At 43.0% G+C, this 17,119-nt stretch overlaps 1 protein-coding gene and 2 long non-coding RNA genes across 3 annotated transcripts in view; 2 read left to right on the top strand and 1 right to left on the bottom strand.

The window, feature by feature from the left end:
* The first annotated feature begins 201 nt into the window (after window positions 1-201).
* LOC309867368 lies at window positions 202-2,536 on the top strand. The gene is made up of 2 exons (XR_014313131.1): window positions 202-790; window positions 1,943-2,536. It is a non-coding gene; the product is annotated as an uncharacterized lncRNA (long non-coding RNA).
* Window positions 2,537-7,992: 5,456 nt separating this feature from the next.
* On the bottom strand, window positions 7,993-10,611 carry LOC309867297. Its single transcript, XR_014313097.1, has 2 exons — window positions 10,465-10,611; window positions 7,993-8,303 (listed from the first exon to the last, which is right to left on the bottom strand). It is a non-coding gene; the product is annotated as an uncharacterized lncRNA (long non-coding RNA).
* The window catches only part of CCDC80 (coiled-coil domain containing 80), a 34,592-nt gene continuing 27,943 nt past the window's right edge, over window positions 10,471-17,119 (top strand). Inside the window, exons 1-2 of the mRNA XM_082733537.1 lie at window positions 10,471-11,815; window positions 12,251-14,154. Of these exons, the coding sequence (XP_082589663.1) occupies window positions 12,262-14,154 (1,893 nt within the window). The 5' untranslated portion in view covers window positions 10,471-11,815; window positions 12,251-12,261. The remainder of the gene's footprint in view (window positions 11,816-12,250; window positions 14,155-17,119) is intronic.

Raw genomic sequence — 17,119 nt, 5'->3', positions numbered from 1 at the left:
TAGTTGTTTTGGGTATAATTGATTAGTGGAATTATCTCAGATTCCTAAAGAAGCTTCTGACACAACAGGCATGGAATTTTTCCTTTCAAATTGACATAACATCTGCTATTTCTACTGTAGACTTGTGTAGGGTGGGAAAGTTTAAATAACTTCTTAAAAATTATTAATACAGTGCCTCTTATGGTATATGTTTGTTTTCAGGTTGCTTTAAGGACCTCGCTTGGAAAATACACGAAGTCCTTACTTCTCAACAAAAATGTCATTCTGAGAGAAGACCACCAAAATTAATCCATCTCAACAAGCACTGAATGCCATAGCAAATAGTTCAAAATTTCTTTGCAACCTTATCTTGAAATCTGAGAGAAAAATATAAAGTTTATTTTAGGTGTAACATATTGAGTTGCAATTGCAAATGTGGGCTACATTCTTAGGATGATGAAAAAATGACTCAGCCCTTGCTTTGGGATAGAGCACAATTTTCCCAACCAAATCTATAATGTGACCCAGCATCCATCACTTCACAGTGGACTTATATAGCACAGTCCCAATGAGGATCACATTTTTAAGCTTATTCAATGGCTTTTCAATGGCTTAACTGATTTTCTGAAAGATCTATTTCCAAATAATTGTCATGCCCGGTACCAATCATTCTTTTTGCCCTTGTTGATTTTGTCTCCTGCCAGATCCATTGCATGTAACTTTAGCAGTTCTTCACTATTTCTTGTTAGATAAAGATGCTAATTGATGGGCACAGTTGTCACACGGAGAAGAACTTTCAGGAACTAACTTTGTAAGTAGACAGTCCACTATTTTTGTGTTTTTATGACACTTGCTTCTTTTCTACCTTTTTTCCTTAGATAACAATTCTGATGACAGGTATTTCATTCAAATATTTTTTTTTCCTCAAAAGTGAGCCAGGGGGTCGCCTGGGTGGCTCAGTGGGTTAAAGCCTCTGCCTTCGGCTCAGGTCATGATCTCAGGGTCCTGGGATCCAGCCCCTCATGGGGCTCTCTGCTCAGCAGGGAGCCTGCTTCCTCCTCTCTCTCTGCCTGCCTCTCTGCCTACTTGTGATCTCTGTCTGTCAAATAAATAAATAAAATCTTTAAAAAAAAATAAAAGCGAGCCAAGGAAATTACTTCAAGTCATACACAGTAATTATAGTAACCATAGACTCCAGACTCAAGGCAAACTATTCACCTGGGGTAGCCACTCTCCAAATGTTTGAATTTTCTGTGAGGGAACCTCTATTTTAACACTTTCTCCAACAGGATGCTTCTTGTCTCCCCAGGCATTTTGCTTCGCATTTAAACAGCTCTGGTGTTACAACATTTTCCTTATAGTAAGCTGAAATCTTATCTAATATTTGGACATATGAGAGTACAGCTGTCAGGATGCTGGAAAAAACACAGTGGGGAAAAGGGAGGAAAAAGATCAATAGGGTTATTTTTGCCATAGAAGCAAATTGAGTTTGAATAGTTGGGTGAACATTTAACTGGCTTACTGCATTTGAAAACACAGAAAAGAAATTGTTCTTTTAAGTATCTGTCAGATTTTCATGCTCTGAATATCTATAGAAAAAATAGTTTGAAATCTGTCTTTAAGTACTTGTGTATTTTCAATAAACTGCATAAATATTAAACATTTAAACATAATGAAGTATTTGTTTTTCAAAAGAAAAAACTCTAAGAAATAACCTGTCGATTTAAAATCCTTTTTTTTTTTCCTCTATGTCCATCTATATTACTTACCGAGTAAGAAATGCTGATAATTTAGACATACTAGCTCACCACGAACAGGTGTACATGTGTCACGTTTTATTGCCTATTTTGAGACAACACTTAAATTAAAATAATTAAAAACTACCATATTTTAAAAATCAAAGGCATTATTTTATTTCTTCTTTTAAACTTTATTCTATTTTTTTGTTGTTGTTGTTGTTAAGGAAATGTTGAAAAAGAAAAACAAGACTGGGGGTATCACATTGCCTGATTTCAAGCTTTACTACAAAGCTGTGATCACCAAGATGCATGGTACTGGCACAAAAACAGATACATAGGCCAGTGGAACAGAGTAGAGAGCCCAGATATGGACCCTCAGCTCTATGGTCAAATTATCTTCAACAAAGCAGGAAAAAATATACAGTGGAAAAAATTCTCTTCAATAAATGGTGCTGGGAAAATTGGACTGCTATGTACAGAAGAATGAAACTCAACTATTCTCTTACACAATACACAAAGATAAACTCGAATTGGATAAAAGACCTCAACATGAGGCAGGAATCTATCAAAATCCTAGAGGAGAACATAGGCAGTAACCTCTTCGACACTGGCCACAGCAAATTCTTTTAAGACATGTCTCCAAATGCAAAGGAAATAAAAGCGAAAATGAACTTTGGGGACTTTATCAAGATCAAAAGCTTCTGCACAGCAAAGGAAACAGTCAACAAAACAAAGAGGCAACCATACAATGGGAGAAGATATTTGCAAATGACACTACAGAAATTATTTTATTTCTAAAAATAAAGTTAAAGGCATAATTTTCTTTCCTGCTTTTTTTCTTTTCTTAAGTTTTAAGTTATAGCCAGGTTAATTTAGGTGCAACATGGCAAAAAGAAATGATTTCCATCTTAATCCAAGTTTACACTCAGGAAAACTTTTATAATTACGTTGTTAAAACCCTTAATTAATGGAATCACTGCTCAATTTCCAATGCAACTGCACTGCTCTTTAATTGAATACAGAAGCTCTGGGGCTCTGCTTTCTCTTCCTACATGGGGATGTTCACCATTCAGTGGACCCCATAAGATGTGTCTGGGGAGTTTCATAGTTCCCTGCATTTTGTGCAGCTCACATTCAAACCATCTTCTTCTAAAGACCGTGGACCTGAAGGTCATGCATTTCTCTTGCTTCTCTAGGGTACCTTCACACTCATCTGTTGGTTAAAGTTCAAAACCTTCTTTGCAGGAGGAAATCCCAGGGTCCCAAGCTCCACTCAGGTATTATACTGAGGGCCTACCATCTCATGACCGCTTGCAGCTTGATCCAACTTCACAACATCAGCAGGGTTCCACCATCACTACTAAAATCAGTGCCCATCAGCAGGTTTCCAAGGTTACTGCTAGAATCAGTACCTATTTTTCAGCCCACTTCTAGACCAAGGGAGCCTTGTGTTTTCTCTCTAAAGTTCTTTGCTCACAGTTGAGGAATTTGCAGCAGGAATAAAACATTGATGTTTGAGGAAAATTATAGTGACAACCCTTTAGGGGATAGATTAGAAGAATGAGTCTGGTGGCCAGAAGACCAATTGGAAGACATTTGCTGCTGTAAAGGTAAAAGCCAACAGAAGACACAACGTGTAAACACTACTCTGGCTTCTGATTTCACGGCAGATTGGCCCAAAATAGTTAATAGGTGACTCCTCCTCTAGTTTTTAACCATTTCTCTTCGTGTTTGGAGCTTAGCACTTCTGTCTGATCTTTTAGTTCCTTCCCACATCATTCCAGTAAGCTGTCGCCTTAGGCTGGATGTTCTTGTGCAGTCACTGTTCCTCTCTGTCCTGATTATCTGAGAGTTAGCACTGTGGTAGGCACATCGCATACATAAAAAATAGCCATTTACAGTCCAATCCATAGAGACGGGTCAAATAGTGGTTTCCAGGGACTGAGGAAAGGAAGGCAACAGAGGGAAATCATTTAATAGGTAGAGTTGCAGTTCGGGAAGATGAAAAAGTTCTGGACATGGATGGTGGTGATGGCTGCAATGGGCATGCACTCGTACTGCTCAACTGGACGCTTACATATCATTAAAATGAAAAAAATCATTAAAATGTAAATGTTATGCTGTCTATATTTTACCACAATGAACAAAGAAATAAAAGAATGAGAACTTCTGGGGCAAATCAATCCAGAATCTTGCTCTACTTCAAGATACTTTATTTGTGTGAGCTAACAAATTCCCTATTGTTTTCAGCAGTTAGCTCTGGATTTCCTGTAAGTTGAACCATGAAGCACTCTAATAAAATCATTGTTAGAGAAAAGTTGACCCTTTTATGTAAAAAAATAACCATTCTCATTTTTGGAGATGAAGAAACTGAGAGGTTCAGGGAGGTTGACAGCTTGCCCAACCTTGCCCAGCTTCTCACACCATTAATGAGCATGAACCTCAGATTCTAATCTAAGGCTTGTCCAGCTGAAAATTTTGTGCTGATGAATATATGGAACCTCCAAATATGGGAGCTGGGAACTGCTCCCCAACCAGAAACAGGAATTTTTTTTTTTTTAAATCTAAGCCCTTTCTCTTGTTTTCGAAGCAGTTACTTACCAACATTTATTTGTACTGACTGAATTTCCTGGTAGTTAACGCCAAGACTCCTGCCAAAATCCATCATCTCAAATTATCTGTAAAAGGGACCACATGCTTTTATTTTCCATGCTTAACTTTTAAATAAAAATAATATTTAAAGCTTTGGAATGTTACCTGTTAACATATCCAGAATGAATTTTGAATTTTTAAACTCTCTTTGAAGACCACATTGTATTTGATCTTTATTCTGGAATTCTTGCAACAGATTTTGGTTAAGAATATTTAAGTTATAACAATATAGTTTTTAAACAGAGATTTCTGGGGTGTGATTACAAACTAATGTGACTTTTTAGAAAACAGTAGAATCCAAATTCATATCATTGACATCAAAGCAAACATCTTGGGAAAATATATATAGCGATATTTCAATTATCCATTCACTGAAACACATAAGAAGTACTTATTCTATGTCAGGTGCTCAAGAATTTTTGAAATTCTTTTTTTATATTTCTTCCAAAGCCAGTTAATGAACGATACAGAAAGCTTATTTATGTTTTTACTTGATAGAGAACAAGAAGGAGAACACAGAGGCAGTGGGAGAAGCAGACTCTCTACTGAGCAGGGAGCCTGCTGTGAGACTCAGTCTGAGGACCTAGAGATCATGACTTGAGCTGAAAGCATATGCTTATCCGACTGAGCCACCCAGGTCCCTAGAAAACTTATGTCATTATAGTAATCTATTATTTTGACCACAGCCAGAAATATACAATTTTGTCATCTACTTTATTCAGTTGACTTGTCTTCTAGAGACTTCAGGCTATGACTAAAACCCAACTCCAACTTCAGAGGTTGAAGAAGTGACAAAGTGGAGGGTATGCTAAGATTCCTTTACACGTAGTGTACAGCTACTCTGGTAAGGTTGGCACTTCGTAATAGCTGATCACCCCATCTTAAATAGTACCTTTCTTCCTTCATTTACTATTACTTTTCCCCATGTTGCTTTTCTCTATAGTGCTTATCTCTCACTGAGAGAATGTGAGTCTCATGAGGGCAGAGACTTTTGTCTGTTGCCATATTTCTGACACCGGAATAAGGTTCAACACACAAAATGTGCTCCATCTACCGTGGGATTGAAGGAACGAATAAAACGAGGATTTACATTACTTGACACAAATGTTTGGCTTCAATTTCACAATTCCATGACTCAATGCAAGCATAAGGTTCCATTTTGATGACTTACAGTGCCATGTGCTCTGTTACTATTATTATTATTCAATAAATGGAGATAAAGTGATTGGTCCATTAGCAGTGTAGATTCTTTTCTTCTGTTCTTTCCTACTTTAAGGTGATAAGTCATAGTTGGGTTGTTTTCTGAAACTTTGCTGTCTCTCTTTTTAACTATATTAGATCAGTACAAATGTCCCATTTTTGTACCGTAACTGCATGCAGGGTGCTAAGAATGCAAAATAAGAGTAGGGTTACTGCATGTTTTCAGAAGCTTAAAGATGTGCTTGGAAGGACAAGAGCCAGTATTTGAAGTACAAAACAATTAGAAGAGTGATGTTCTGCAGAATACCTTCGCAGAGAAAGGAGAACGGTTGTGTGGGGACTTCTCAGAAAACACTGTGAAAGAGATGGTACAGAGCGTGGACATTGAGAAATGAGCTGAATGTGGGCACATGTGGTTAGGACCTGCAGAGAGAGGGTCAGAGGCAATATGTGATTCAAGCTGTGGAGCAGTGGAAAACAGCACGTCCTCTTGCCTTCCTCCTACCACATCAGCTTCTCCTCCTCCACAATCTGGATTCCTCTTCTCATCTTTTAAATATTGTGTTTTAGGCCACAGGACTCTTCTTCTCCATGTGTACTCCTTAAGTGATTTCTTCCAGCCTCGTGCATGAAACAGCCTCCCAGATTTATAATCCTGGCCTCAGTCCTCCCTGACACCCAGACTCATGTACCAACTGCCAGCTTGACCTCTGTACCAGAGTGTCTAACACAATTTTCAAGCAAGACATTTGTCTGTTTCCCAAGCTACTAGTATCATCTCTGTCTTTAAAGTGTATACCAAAGAGGATGGCATTTCCGCACCCATACTCCTGCTAGCAGCCTAATGTAAGCTCCCACACAGTTCACTTGCTCTAGTGCAATGTCTTCCTAACTGGTCTTCCTGCTGCCATTGTCCATTCACCATGTAGTATCCATAGTGATTGCTTCAAATTATGTATCAGTTCTGGCCACCTCCTTGTTTACGATCCTTCAAACGTCACTCGTCCATGACACGCTTGTATAACAGAGTCTTCTTCAGTGCCTTGTACCAGCTATTCCCTCCACATAGAATGTTCTTCCCCTTCCCCAGTACTTGGGTATATAGCTCTTCCAGCTTCACTTAAGGCCATTATCCTTGACATCTGTCTAAGATGGCCATCCTCCCTCCATCGCTTTTTATACCCTTCTCTTTAAAAACAATCGCTTCCAAGCACTTATCTAGGTACAGGTGTATTTATTTTTTTAATATTCTTGTCTGTTTCCTACTATTGGAATATAGTTTTCATGAGGTCAGGGAGTGTTTGTTCATTGCTATATCCCTTGTGACTAGAGCGATGTCTGGCACTGAATAAATATCTGTTGAGTGAATGAATTGCCATCTTGTTGGTTAATCCCTGTCTATGTAAGGTAGTATTCTAGCAATGTGATCAAAACCCAGAGGGCAGGCTCAATACAGAGAAATGACAAGTGAAAGATGGGGTGATTCCAGCAGAGAAAGCGCACCAGACAGAACCAAGATGGGGACTGAGACAGCAAGGATGAAGGACTGTCAGGTAATCACACACCTCCTGCCGCCTAGATTATCTTGGACTCGTGTAGACTTTAGTGGATTCTAGGGCCAATGAAACATACCAAACAGGATTTTCCAGTGCCATGCAGTAGCTGCCATGGGAAGCCTCTTTCTGGGGAAAAGCCTGCTCCAGGGATAAAAGGAGCAGTCTCCAACAGGAGTGGACTCCATGCATATTGGCTGCAGCCATCGTCAGCACTGAATTTTTTCATGAGAAAGTTGGCTGTAGAAATATAATTGACAATTGTTTGGCTTCTCCAGTGGGAACTTCTAAGGGGGAAGAGACTTCCTGGTTCTGTATCATTCCTGATACAAAGTCTGCACTCTTGGCAAAATTTGAGAGAATGGCTGAAAGAAGGGAGAAAAAAATGGACCATTGGTCTCTTTTTGGCTATACCCACAGGTGTGCAGAGCAGCATAATTAAAATTTGCCTCTTTAAACCTGATTGACAGGAATCTTTTGCATGCATTCAATGGCCAATGGCTAAGACTTTGAACACAGTACTGTCTATCCCTTGCCAACCTGGAGCTAACCCCCACGCAGCAAACTGATAAGCCCACAAATTTAACCTCTTGCATCGGTATTGATGGAATGGCAATCAATACTGATCTAAATTTCAAATCTTAACATTAAAGATTTAAAATGAGCCATTAAGTTATTTACATAGTTCCTTAATTTCTGCTAGGACAACATCTTTCAATTTGTTCTAATTAGGAGTTCAACATTCTCTTCACTAAGTAACCTTCCACTTGGGGGGAAAAAGTGCCTTTATGCCCTCCTCCCCCAGCAAATTCTAAAGTAATTAAAAATAAACAAATAAAAAAAGAATATTTATAACTGCTCCCCAAGAGTTTGGGCCATTAATATTTCTTATTTTTATTTATCTTTTTAAATACACACATTTATCAATTTTGGATTAAACATGTGACCCTGTTAACATTCCAGAAACAATTTCAGAGTTTCTTTTTGGGGATTACTCTTTCTCAGAGCCTCTCTGGGCTGGCAGCCTCCTGAATTTGCACACCGCTGGCTTTCCCCTGGTCCCTGTTGTTTATTTCTGTCATTGTTCTGCCCTGTGAATAGTGAGAAAGAATAGAATTCTTTTTCATGCTGAAGGACGTAATGTGGTCTTCATCCTTAAGACTGAATCTTTGATTAAGGTCTGCAAATGAAAAGGAAAAGCACATAGCAATCTTCAGTATATAATTCCGCATCTCTGCCATAAAAGTGTGATAAAATGGCTCTGCTATTTCCCAGAGGTTTAGTCCTAGGTTGCTGAAGCCTTGGGTTATGTGAGTCTGACCAGTTAGCACACCTCCTTTTGGATGCCTCCTTCCATTTACTCCAACTTCCATCAAATGGCTACTCCCATCCCTGTGTCTCTAATGCCTGTGTCATTGTTTTGTGCATTCATTTCCTTTCCTTCCTCCAAATCACTATGCAGCCAGTGTCAGGCAGTTTCAACACAGTGAATTCCCAAGGTAGTATTTCTAAATTCTACTTTCAAATGTTATTCCTTTTACCTTTCTCTGACTCGACATCCATCTCTTCCAAATCTCTCTTCTCCGCTAATGGGTTAATGTCTCTTTTTTAAGTTACAAGGGAAGAAATGGAAAGATCTAAGAGAGAGATTTCTTTAATACAGAACTCTTAAATCTTGGACTAGAAATTGAGAATCTTTACAAACCATGATAATGATTTATAGGATTTTCTAACAAACCCATGCTTCTTAATTGCTCTTATTAAGTAAGTGCTTTATGGACTTCTGAGGTTTCAGGGAAGGCTTTAGGCATTGAGGTTGGAAAAATTCTGAACAGGCAGAGAGAAACCCCACTTTGCTAGTCTGTCTGAGCAGAGAATGGGGAATGCTGAGACTTGGAGGTGGTGCAGTCGGCTCTATCCCGCCTATGTGTTTAGCGCGCCATCTAGTGAGGCTCACGGAAGGGAAGAAAGTCTGAGGGCTCCAGGAAGACACAAACAGCTCAAGGTTGGGCTGGCTTCCCCTCTGGGTCAAATTGCCATGGCAAAACTGACTGTTTTCAACTCTACCAGTGCACAGCTGACAAATGTTGTGCACATGGTCAGCAAGTTGGTGGAAGCCGTGGGATATTTAAGGAAAAGGATAAAAGACTTTAAGGACCTCTTAAGAAAGGAAAAAAGTACTGTTATACAATTATTCCAGAAAGTGGGACTCTAAAATTATAAGTGCTCCTGTTGAACAAACCATTACTACTTCTCTATGAATACTAGAAACACAAAAAAGGAGTTGAAAGAAGAGAAAAAAAGAGAAAGCATGGGAAGAAAATGAAAGAAGGGGACAGGATAGCATAGTACTTTCTAGGTAGTTTTAAACCTGGGCTCAAATTTCAGAGCTTATGATTTGTGTGAGGGTAGGCAATTTATTTAAACTTACTAAGCTTCAATATGTCCATCTATAAAATGGGTATCATCCCACCTATCTCATACAGATGATGTGAAGGATAGAGAAAGATATATATATGAAAGCACCAAGCCCAGAGATGCATCGGAAAATGCTCAACCAATGGTAGTGTTATTGGTGGGGAAAAGACAAAAGGAAAAGGGGAGGAAAGAAGTAGGCTCAGTAAAGGATAGCACGGAACACACTATGATGTGAGAAGGGAAATAACATCTACGACTGTCCAACATAGCCAAAGGCATAATTTATTTGATCAACTGAGCAGATGAATCCCATGAGAAAGGATGTCTTCTACAACTCTAGCGGACAGAATTTCTCTGTCTGAAGTCCACCTTTGTTACTATACTCACAAGTGTCAGAAAGAGCTCCTCCATAGGAGTGCCCTTCCTTTTGGCACCCCTTGGTCTCCAAGCTGTGGGTTGAAAAGCCTACACTCAACCCCTAAAGGTCTTTAATTCCATGCTGGGGTCTTATATGAAGCAAAGGTAAATGTGGCCAATCAGAGATGGGGCTGGTCAATGGGTAGCAATTAGGAACCAGGTGAGGGTAGCCACTGTCATGGCCTAGCTCAAAGGAGCCTTCTGAAAATCCTGGTTCACCACTGCTGTAACAATTAATACTGACTGAAAGATGCTCTTCAGACACTGGAAGAAATATCTGTATATCCTGAGTCACCTACTGTCACCACCAAAAGCTGATGCCCGTGGCAGATCCAGGAGGTGGATCCACAGAGTTGCCTCAATCTCTTCTTCAGAACCTGATCTGGTGACTTCTAAGGATTGCCTAAAATACTCCAGACTCCTGACATCTCTGGAAAGCACAATCCTGCACTGTTTCCCCATACTCCCTCACACATCCATGGCCTCTGAGGAAACTTCTAGCTTACCATCTCTAGCCAGAGCCCAGGGCTGGAGATCGTAATTCTCTTCCCCAGATGTAATGACCAACTACAGTCTCAGGGGAACAGCAGCCATCGCCTGCCATCTCTGACCTTTTCCCAGCTTCCTTCCATGCTAAGGAGAAAACTACGAACAAGAACTCAGTAATATGATCCCCAATTAGCATAAAATAAAAACAACCCAGTCATGTTTTCCATAGGCTTTTCCAACCTCAAACTAAACACATAAAACAGGGAGAAAGAGATAAAAATATACGCACTGAACTATAAATATATACACCATCCATGGACGTACAGCCAAGCACTCTGACCCAAATGAGTATCTGTCTCTAGGAAAACCAAGCAGCCAGATACAGAAATCTGAGAATTTTCCCTTCTCGGTGTGCAATGTGAGTCCAGACAGGAAGGGAAAGTATCCTGGTTCCTTGGTATGGAAGGGGTTAAGTCCTCAGCCATCCTATTCTAAAGAGATTTATGATGATGGGTAGTGTTTCAAAACTTTCCCCCACCCCAAAGAACAGCCCTCCCCTTCCCCACCGAGGCCACTCTCAATGTGCCGAAGTGGGAAGGAGGTGGTGTTTTGCTGATCTGTTAAATTCTTAGTGAAGTTCCCTTGATTTCCAGCGGCTGCTGTTGTTTGAGTTTGGTTTGGATCAAAACTGAGGTTGTCCTGGCATTTCTGGGACTGGGTCCAGGAAAGAGGAAGAAGAAAAAGAAGGAGAAGGAAAAGAGGAGGAAAAAAAAAAGTGGGGAGAAATAAAGGAGGGGAGAAGCGCAGGAAAAGAAGAAAGTCCTTTTTCAACATCACATTCCTGTGTTTTGCCTCAGCCTGGAAAACATATTAATCCCAGGGCTTTCACGCTCGGAAACAAAGGGACTCAGCCAGACTGTGGGGGAAAGGGTGATAAGAAGGATTCTGGAACTCTAAAGAGAGAAAGAGCAAGATTCAAGAATAGCTGGGACTTCACTTTCAGGGGCGCCCTGTGTTGTCGGCACAGGGGACTGCTACACACAGACACACGCACGCGAGCAGAAACTACAGCCAAATGGAGAGGCAAAGACTCACAAGGACAGCTCCTTTTCCCTCATCCTACTTGTCAAGAAGGTGAAAAGACAGCCAGAGGAAAGAAGAAAGCAGTTCGGCCCTCAGGTCAGGACAGGCTGTGGGTCCGTGGCGCCTTTGGGAGCTGGAGCTGCAGCACACCCCCCTTTGTACTGCTCAGCCGGGCGAAGGAGAAAGAGGCTTGGGAGGAAAAGTATTTCATCTAGGAAACTGTCCTGGGACCACACTTCAGATTGCCTTTTAAACCCTCTGCATTCCATCTCCATGAGCCACAATGTAAGTGTGTAATCTTTTCTGTCTTTGGTGCGTTTGTTTCTTTGTTGCTCCTTTGAAGAAATGAAATAGGAATGTTGTCACAATTAATATGCTCAGTGTGCCTTTTCTCTGGAGCATCAGAGAGCCCGGTGGAAACAGGGCAAGCATGCTGAATGGGGAGCGGAGCTGGGTTTCCTACTTAATGTAACTGTCTCTGTTAAGCACTAACAAATTACAGGGGTTTAAAAGCAACAGGATCTCATCCTTTTTTCCATTCCCTGACCTCCTTGCTGCTTCTCTCACCACCCCTTCCCCCACCCTTTGGCCAAGATAGAGAAAAAGAAAATGCCCAGTTCTGTTTGCAATTAAATGATTTTCTTTTTCTTCTTCTTCTTCTTTTTTTCCCCCCCACTCCCCCTGTCCCTTTCTGTCTTTTGACCCTGCTGCCTTTCAAAGTGGACTGCACAATGACATGGAGAATGGGACTCAGTTTTACCATGCTGTTGGCAATGTGGCTGGTGTGTGGATCAGAACCCCACCTCCATGCCATGAATAGAGGGAGCCCTGGAGGGCGGAAAGCACCTCTGGTTTCCCCAGCCAACAGAAGGCCAGCTCGGCTTCTGAGGCACACAGGGAGGTCTCAGGGAATTGAGAGGACCACTCTGGAAGAACCAAACCTTCCGCCTCTCCAAAGAAGGAGGAGTGTGCCGGTGTTGAGAGTAGCTCCCGCGACAACTGCGCCGCTGGCCCCCCAACGCATCACTGGGGCCCCGGTGAGACCTAAGCAGAGACCAGTAGCCCCGAGCTCTCCCCGTGACATGATCCGAGATGAGGGGTCCTCCGCTCGCTCAAGAATGTTGCGTTTCCCCTCTGGGTCCAGTTCTCCTAACATCCTCGCCAGCTTTGCGGGGAAGAATAGGGTGTGGGTCATCTCGGCCCCTCACTCCTCCGAGGGCTACTACCGTCTCATGATGAGCCTCCTGAAGGACGACGTGTACTGCGAGCTGGCGGAAAGGCACATCCAGCAGATCGTGCTGTTCCACCAGGCAGGCGAGGAAGGAGGCAAAGTGCGGAGGATCACCAGTGAGGGCCGGGTCCTGGAGCAGCCCCTGGACCCCAGCCTCATCCCGAAACTGATGAGCTTCCTGAAGCTGGAGAAGGGGAAGTTCGGCATGGTGCTATTGAAGAAGACGCTGCAGGTTGAGGAGCGCTACCCTTATCCCGTCAGGCTGGAGGCCCTGTATGAGATCATCGACCAAGGCCCCATCCGCAGGATTGAGAAAATCAGGCAGAAGGGTTTTGTCCAAAAATGCAAGGCCTCTGGGGTCGAGGGTCAGGTGGTGGAGGAGGGGAACAATGGTGGAGGGGCAGGAAAGCCGGTGAGCAGTGAGAAGAGAAAGGAGGACCAGAGGAGAGCCCAAGTCCCACCAACCAGAGACACTCGGGTGAAGATGCAGAGAAAGCCGGCCACTACCACGGCCGCCCCTCCCCCGCCTCCTCCAACTCCAAGGGCCACCACCCTGCTTCCTGCTGCAGTCCCAACAGTGACCCGGGCCACCTCTCGGGTGGTAACTGCAGCTGCAAGACTGACCACCACCACGGCCTTTCCCACCACCCAGAGGCCCTGGACTCTCAGGGTGCACCCCTCCTCAGATGCCCACAGGGCCCCGGTGACGGTGGAGGTGGCCCCTGCCAGGGAGCCGGTGGCCTCAGAGAATCTCTACCCTCAGCCCAGGAAGGATCAGCACAGGGAGAGGCTGCAGGCCACCAGGAGGCCCAGCAAGGCCACCAGCTTCGAGAGCTTCACGGCTGCCCCTCCCACCACCGTCTCCGAGCACAGCATAAGGGCGGGCGCCGGACGTTTCCGGGACAACCGCACAGACAGACGGGAGCATGGCCACCAGGACCCAAATGTGGTGCCAGGTCCTCACAAGCCAGCCAAGGGGAAACCTCCCAAAAAGAAAGCCCAGGACAAAATTCTTAGCAATGAGTATGAGAGTAAGTATGACCTCAGCAGGCCTACTGCCTCTCAGCTGGAGGAGGAGTTGCAGGTGGGGAATGTTCCCCCCCAAAAAGCAAAGGAATCGAAAAAGCATGAAAAGCTTGAGAAACCTGAGAAGGAGAAGAAAAAAAAGGTGAAAAATGAGAAAGCAGACAAGTTACTCAAGAGTGAAAAGCAGGTGAAGAAGGAGAAGGCTGAGAAAAAGAGCAGGCAGGAGAAAGAGAAGAGCAAGAAGAAAAAAGCAGGTAAAACAGAGCAGGAGGGCTACCTGAAACCCACCACCAAACACTTCACTCAGAGTCCCAGGAAGTCTGTGACGGATCTGCTGGGGTCCTTTGAGGGCAAACGAAGGCTGCTTGTAAGTAATCTTTTCCCCAGCGTTGTTCTGTGGGCTGAGGTAGGGCATGCTAAAGTTTGCTTTGTTATTTTTCTTAAAATCATGTTGCTGGATGGCAGACTGTGGCTGATTCCGTGCCATGTAAGGGAGATCAGGAGGTTTGTCCAGAAGGGGAGCCAGGCCAGGTGCTTCTTTTGGTTTAGTGCTCTATGAACCTCAGTCCACACAGGTTTGTGACCCTAAGGTCCAGACTTAATGGCCGGGAGCTCTTAGACATAAACCCAGGGAAGCACATATGCTCAGCTTCTTCCAAACCTGTCAGTATCCATCCCCTGTCCTTAGCTCTCTTCCAACAGATAGTTCTGGGTAGAGCTCTCTTTTACCAAGTTCAAAGAATAAAAGAAGATCAAAGGAGTTCCTAAAATGGCATGCATTGACTCTTGTCATGACTTAGGAAAAGGACATATCACTTCATGAGCTTAGGAACTAGAACTATGTGTATGGGGAAATGGTAAAATTTCTCCTTTTTCTCCTAATTAGGTCTCTATCAGAGTGGAAGCCTGAATGAGGAAAGAAAGACAGCCGGGGTGGGGAGTGGGTATGACTGGGCATGGGGAAGTATCCTTGTTGGCGTGACCCTCACCAATGCTTTAAAACCAGGTAGTTGAAATCTTCTTTCCTTAAAGACTGCCTCCTGCATCACTGCCCAACTTCCAGTGAGAGGCCAAAAAGACAGCATGGGGAATTGGGTTAATTGCTCCAATTTCCAATGTGCTAGGGAACAGATGTCAATTTCTCCTGAGCCTCTGTCAAAAAGTGTCCCTCCGTGAGTGTGTGTGTGCGTGCGTGTATGTGTATGTGTGAAAGGAGACAGACAAACCTTGCTCCCACTTTGCCTGTGTTTCTGAACCCACTGATACAGAGCAAGTCATAGATCCATCTCAGGAGCTCTCTCTTTTGGCCATTACTAGCCTCCATCCAAAGCATAACTGAAGAATCTAGTCAAGCCAAAGGAAGCCTTTGGACAAAAATAAATTCATCCTAAATGTAAGGGCAGTTCTCATCAGCCATGAAAGAATGGCTTCTTTCTGGGACACCTGGGTGGCTCAGTTCATTAAGCGGCTGCCTTCGGCTCGGGTCATGATCCCAGCATCCTGGGATCAAGTCCCACATCGGGCTCCTTGTTCTGTAGGGAGCCTGTTTCTCCCTCTACCACTCTGCCTGTGCTCTCTCTCTCTCTCTCTGACAAATAAATAGAATCTTAAAAAAAAAAAAAAAGAATGGCTTCTTTCCCTCCCATGTCTCCTTGTGCCCTCTTTTAGGGCCCTTCCAAGATTTCTACCCCTTCTTAATGTTGTTATTTTACTCTAGGCTATCAAGGAGGAGAAGGTACAGCACAATCACTTCAGAGAAAAATATCAGTAAATTAATGTCAGGCAGTGTGGGTCAAGAAGGATTTTTTTTCCAATACATGGGTGAGAAGGAGACACTTCATGCCACTGAGGACAGCATTTGTCCTACTAAAGGCACAGGGTGACTGCACCCCGCATCATTACCACCACCACCACCACCCACCCTGCCACCCCCACCCCCCCACCCCACCCCTGCCAAGAGATAGGCACTTTTCTCTCAAGGCATCTTGGGGCTTTTAATTTTTCCAATCTGGTCTAAATTTGGATTAATGATCTGAGCAGAGAGGCCTTGGTGTCCATTTATCTTTAGTGGTTTCAAAAAGTTTAAATACGCATTTGAAATGTTGCTCAGAGCAGAGTTCCTAGTGGTGTTTATCGTGGGTAGGGCATATCCCAAAATTCTCTCAGCTGTTTCACAATGGTGCATCTATGCATTAGAACAAAATGTAAGTTTTCATTGATTCTACAGGTTTGTGTGTGTGTATGTGTGTGTGCTGTTACGCATTTTTGTATATTTCACTCATTTTTAACCAGAGCTTTAAAGTATATAAATTAGCAGAGGAGAGGCTGGTTACTAACCAGCTACTTGGTTATTTTCAGAGTACATAAATCTAAAGGAGAATATTTTAGTCAGAGCCAAAAAAGTCATTCATTTCAGAGGAGAATTCTACCTGGGACTTAAATGTCTGTTATAGACATTAAGGGAGCCAACTGCTCTCTTTGAGGTGTGGGCAAGTCTGCACAGTGTGCTCCTCCCGAGGACCCAGGACTTTGTCCAGCCTGCTAAAGCTCATCACCCAACCCTGGTTGTTTAGCCAACAGAGCAGGCAAAGTTCTCTTCATGGGCAGGTTTTTTGCAGGGGGAAAATAATCATGGGTAAAATGTCGGGATTGTAATTGTGCACCCGTCTGGCAAATACTTCCATTGCCCCTGGTTTGTGAGTCCAAAGAAAGAGGTTTTCATACTCTAGCCCTGATATTAGTCATGCCTTTCATTTCTCCCCTTTCGTTCTACTCGCTTAGTCAGGGATTTGAAAGCCCAGCTGGGTATTTTCTGCTTTAAACCGTGTCCCTGATCATAAATTTCTAGCAAATGAAAATTCAAACGACAGCCTCTGCTGATGTCATGTGAGGCAAACCAGAAACCAACTGGGGTGGCTCATAGCAGCGTTGCTCTTTGGGGCTGGTGAGAGAACCAGGTTTGTTATTAGGAAGAAAGTACCAACAGGAGGCAGTTCCATCTCACCATCCCACGTGTGCCCAGCTGATGATCATACCAGAAATTTGTTGTTAGAAGAGCTAATATCTAAAATAGGCACTGATTAGAAAAGACAAGATGAAATAAACATGATATAATATCAAAAGATGGAGAGAAAAGGAATCTGTTTCACCAGGCAGAGGGGAGACTTGGGTTTCTGGGTAAAAGAGCTGGTTGGTGCCATTTGTCTTTTTTCCATTTATTTTTCCTATTACACATGCTGATGTTATTCAGGAAGTGCAGGGATTCAATTAATATTCATTAAGACTTCTCAGTCTCCGAGCTATAAAAGGAGGTCTGATGAGATACACCTCCA

This window comes from Mustela nivalis (assembly GCF_964662115.1).
Source record: "Mustela nivalis genome assembly, chromosome: 1".
Taxonomy (NCBI): Eukaryota; Metazoa; Chordata; class Mammalia; order Carnivora; family Mustelidae; genus Mustela; species Mustela nivalis.
Note: the sequence above shows the minus strand (reverse complement) of the source record. Positions and strands in the feature narration are given on the sequence as shown.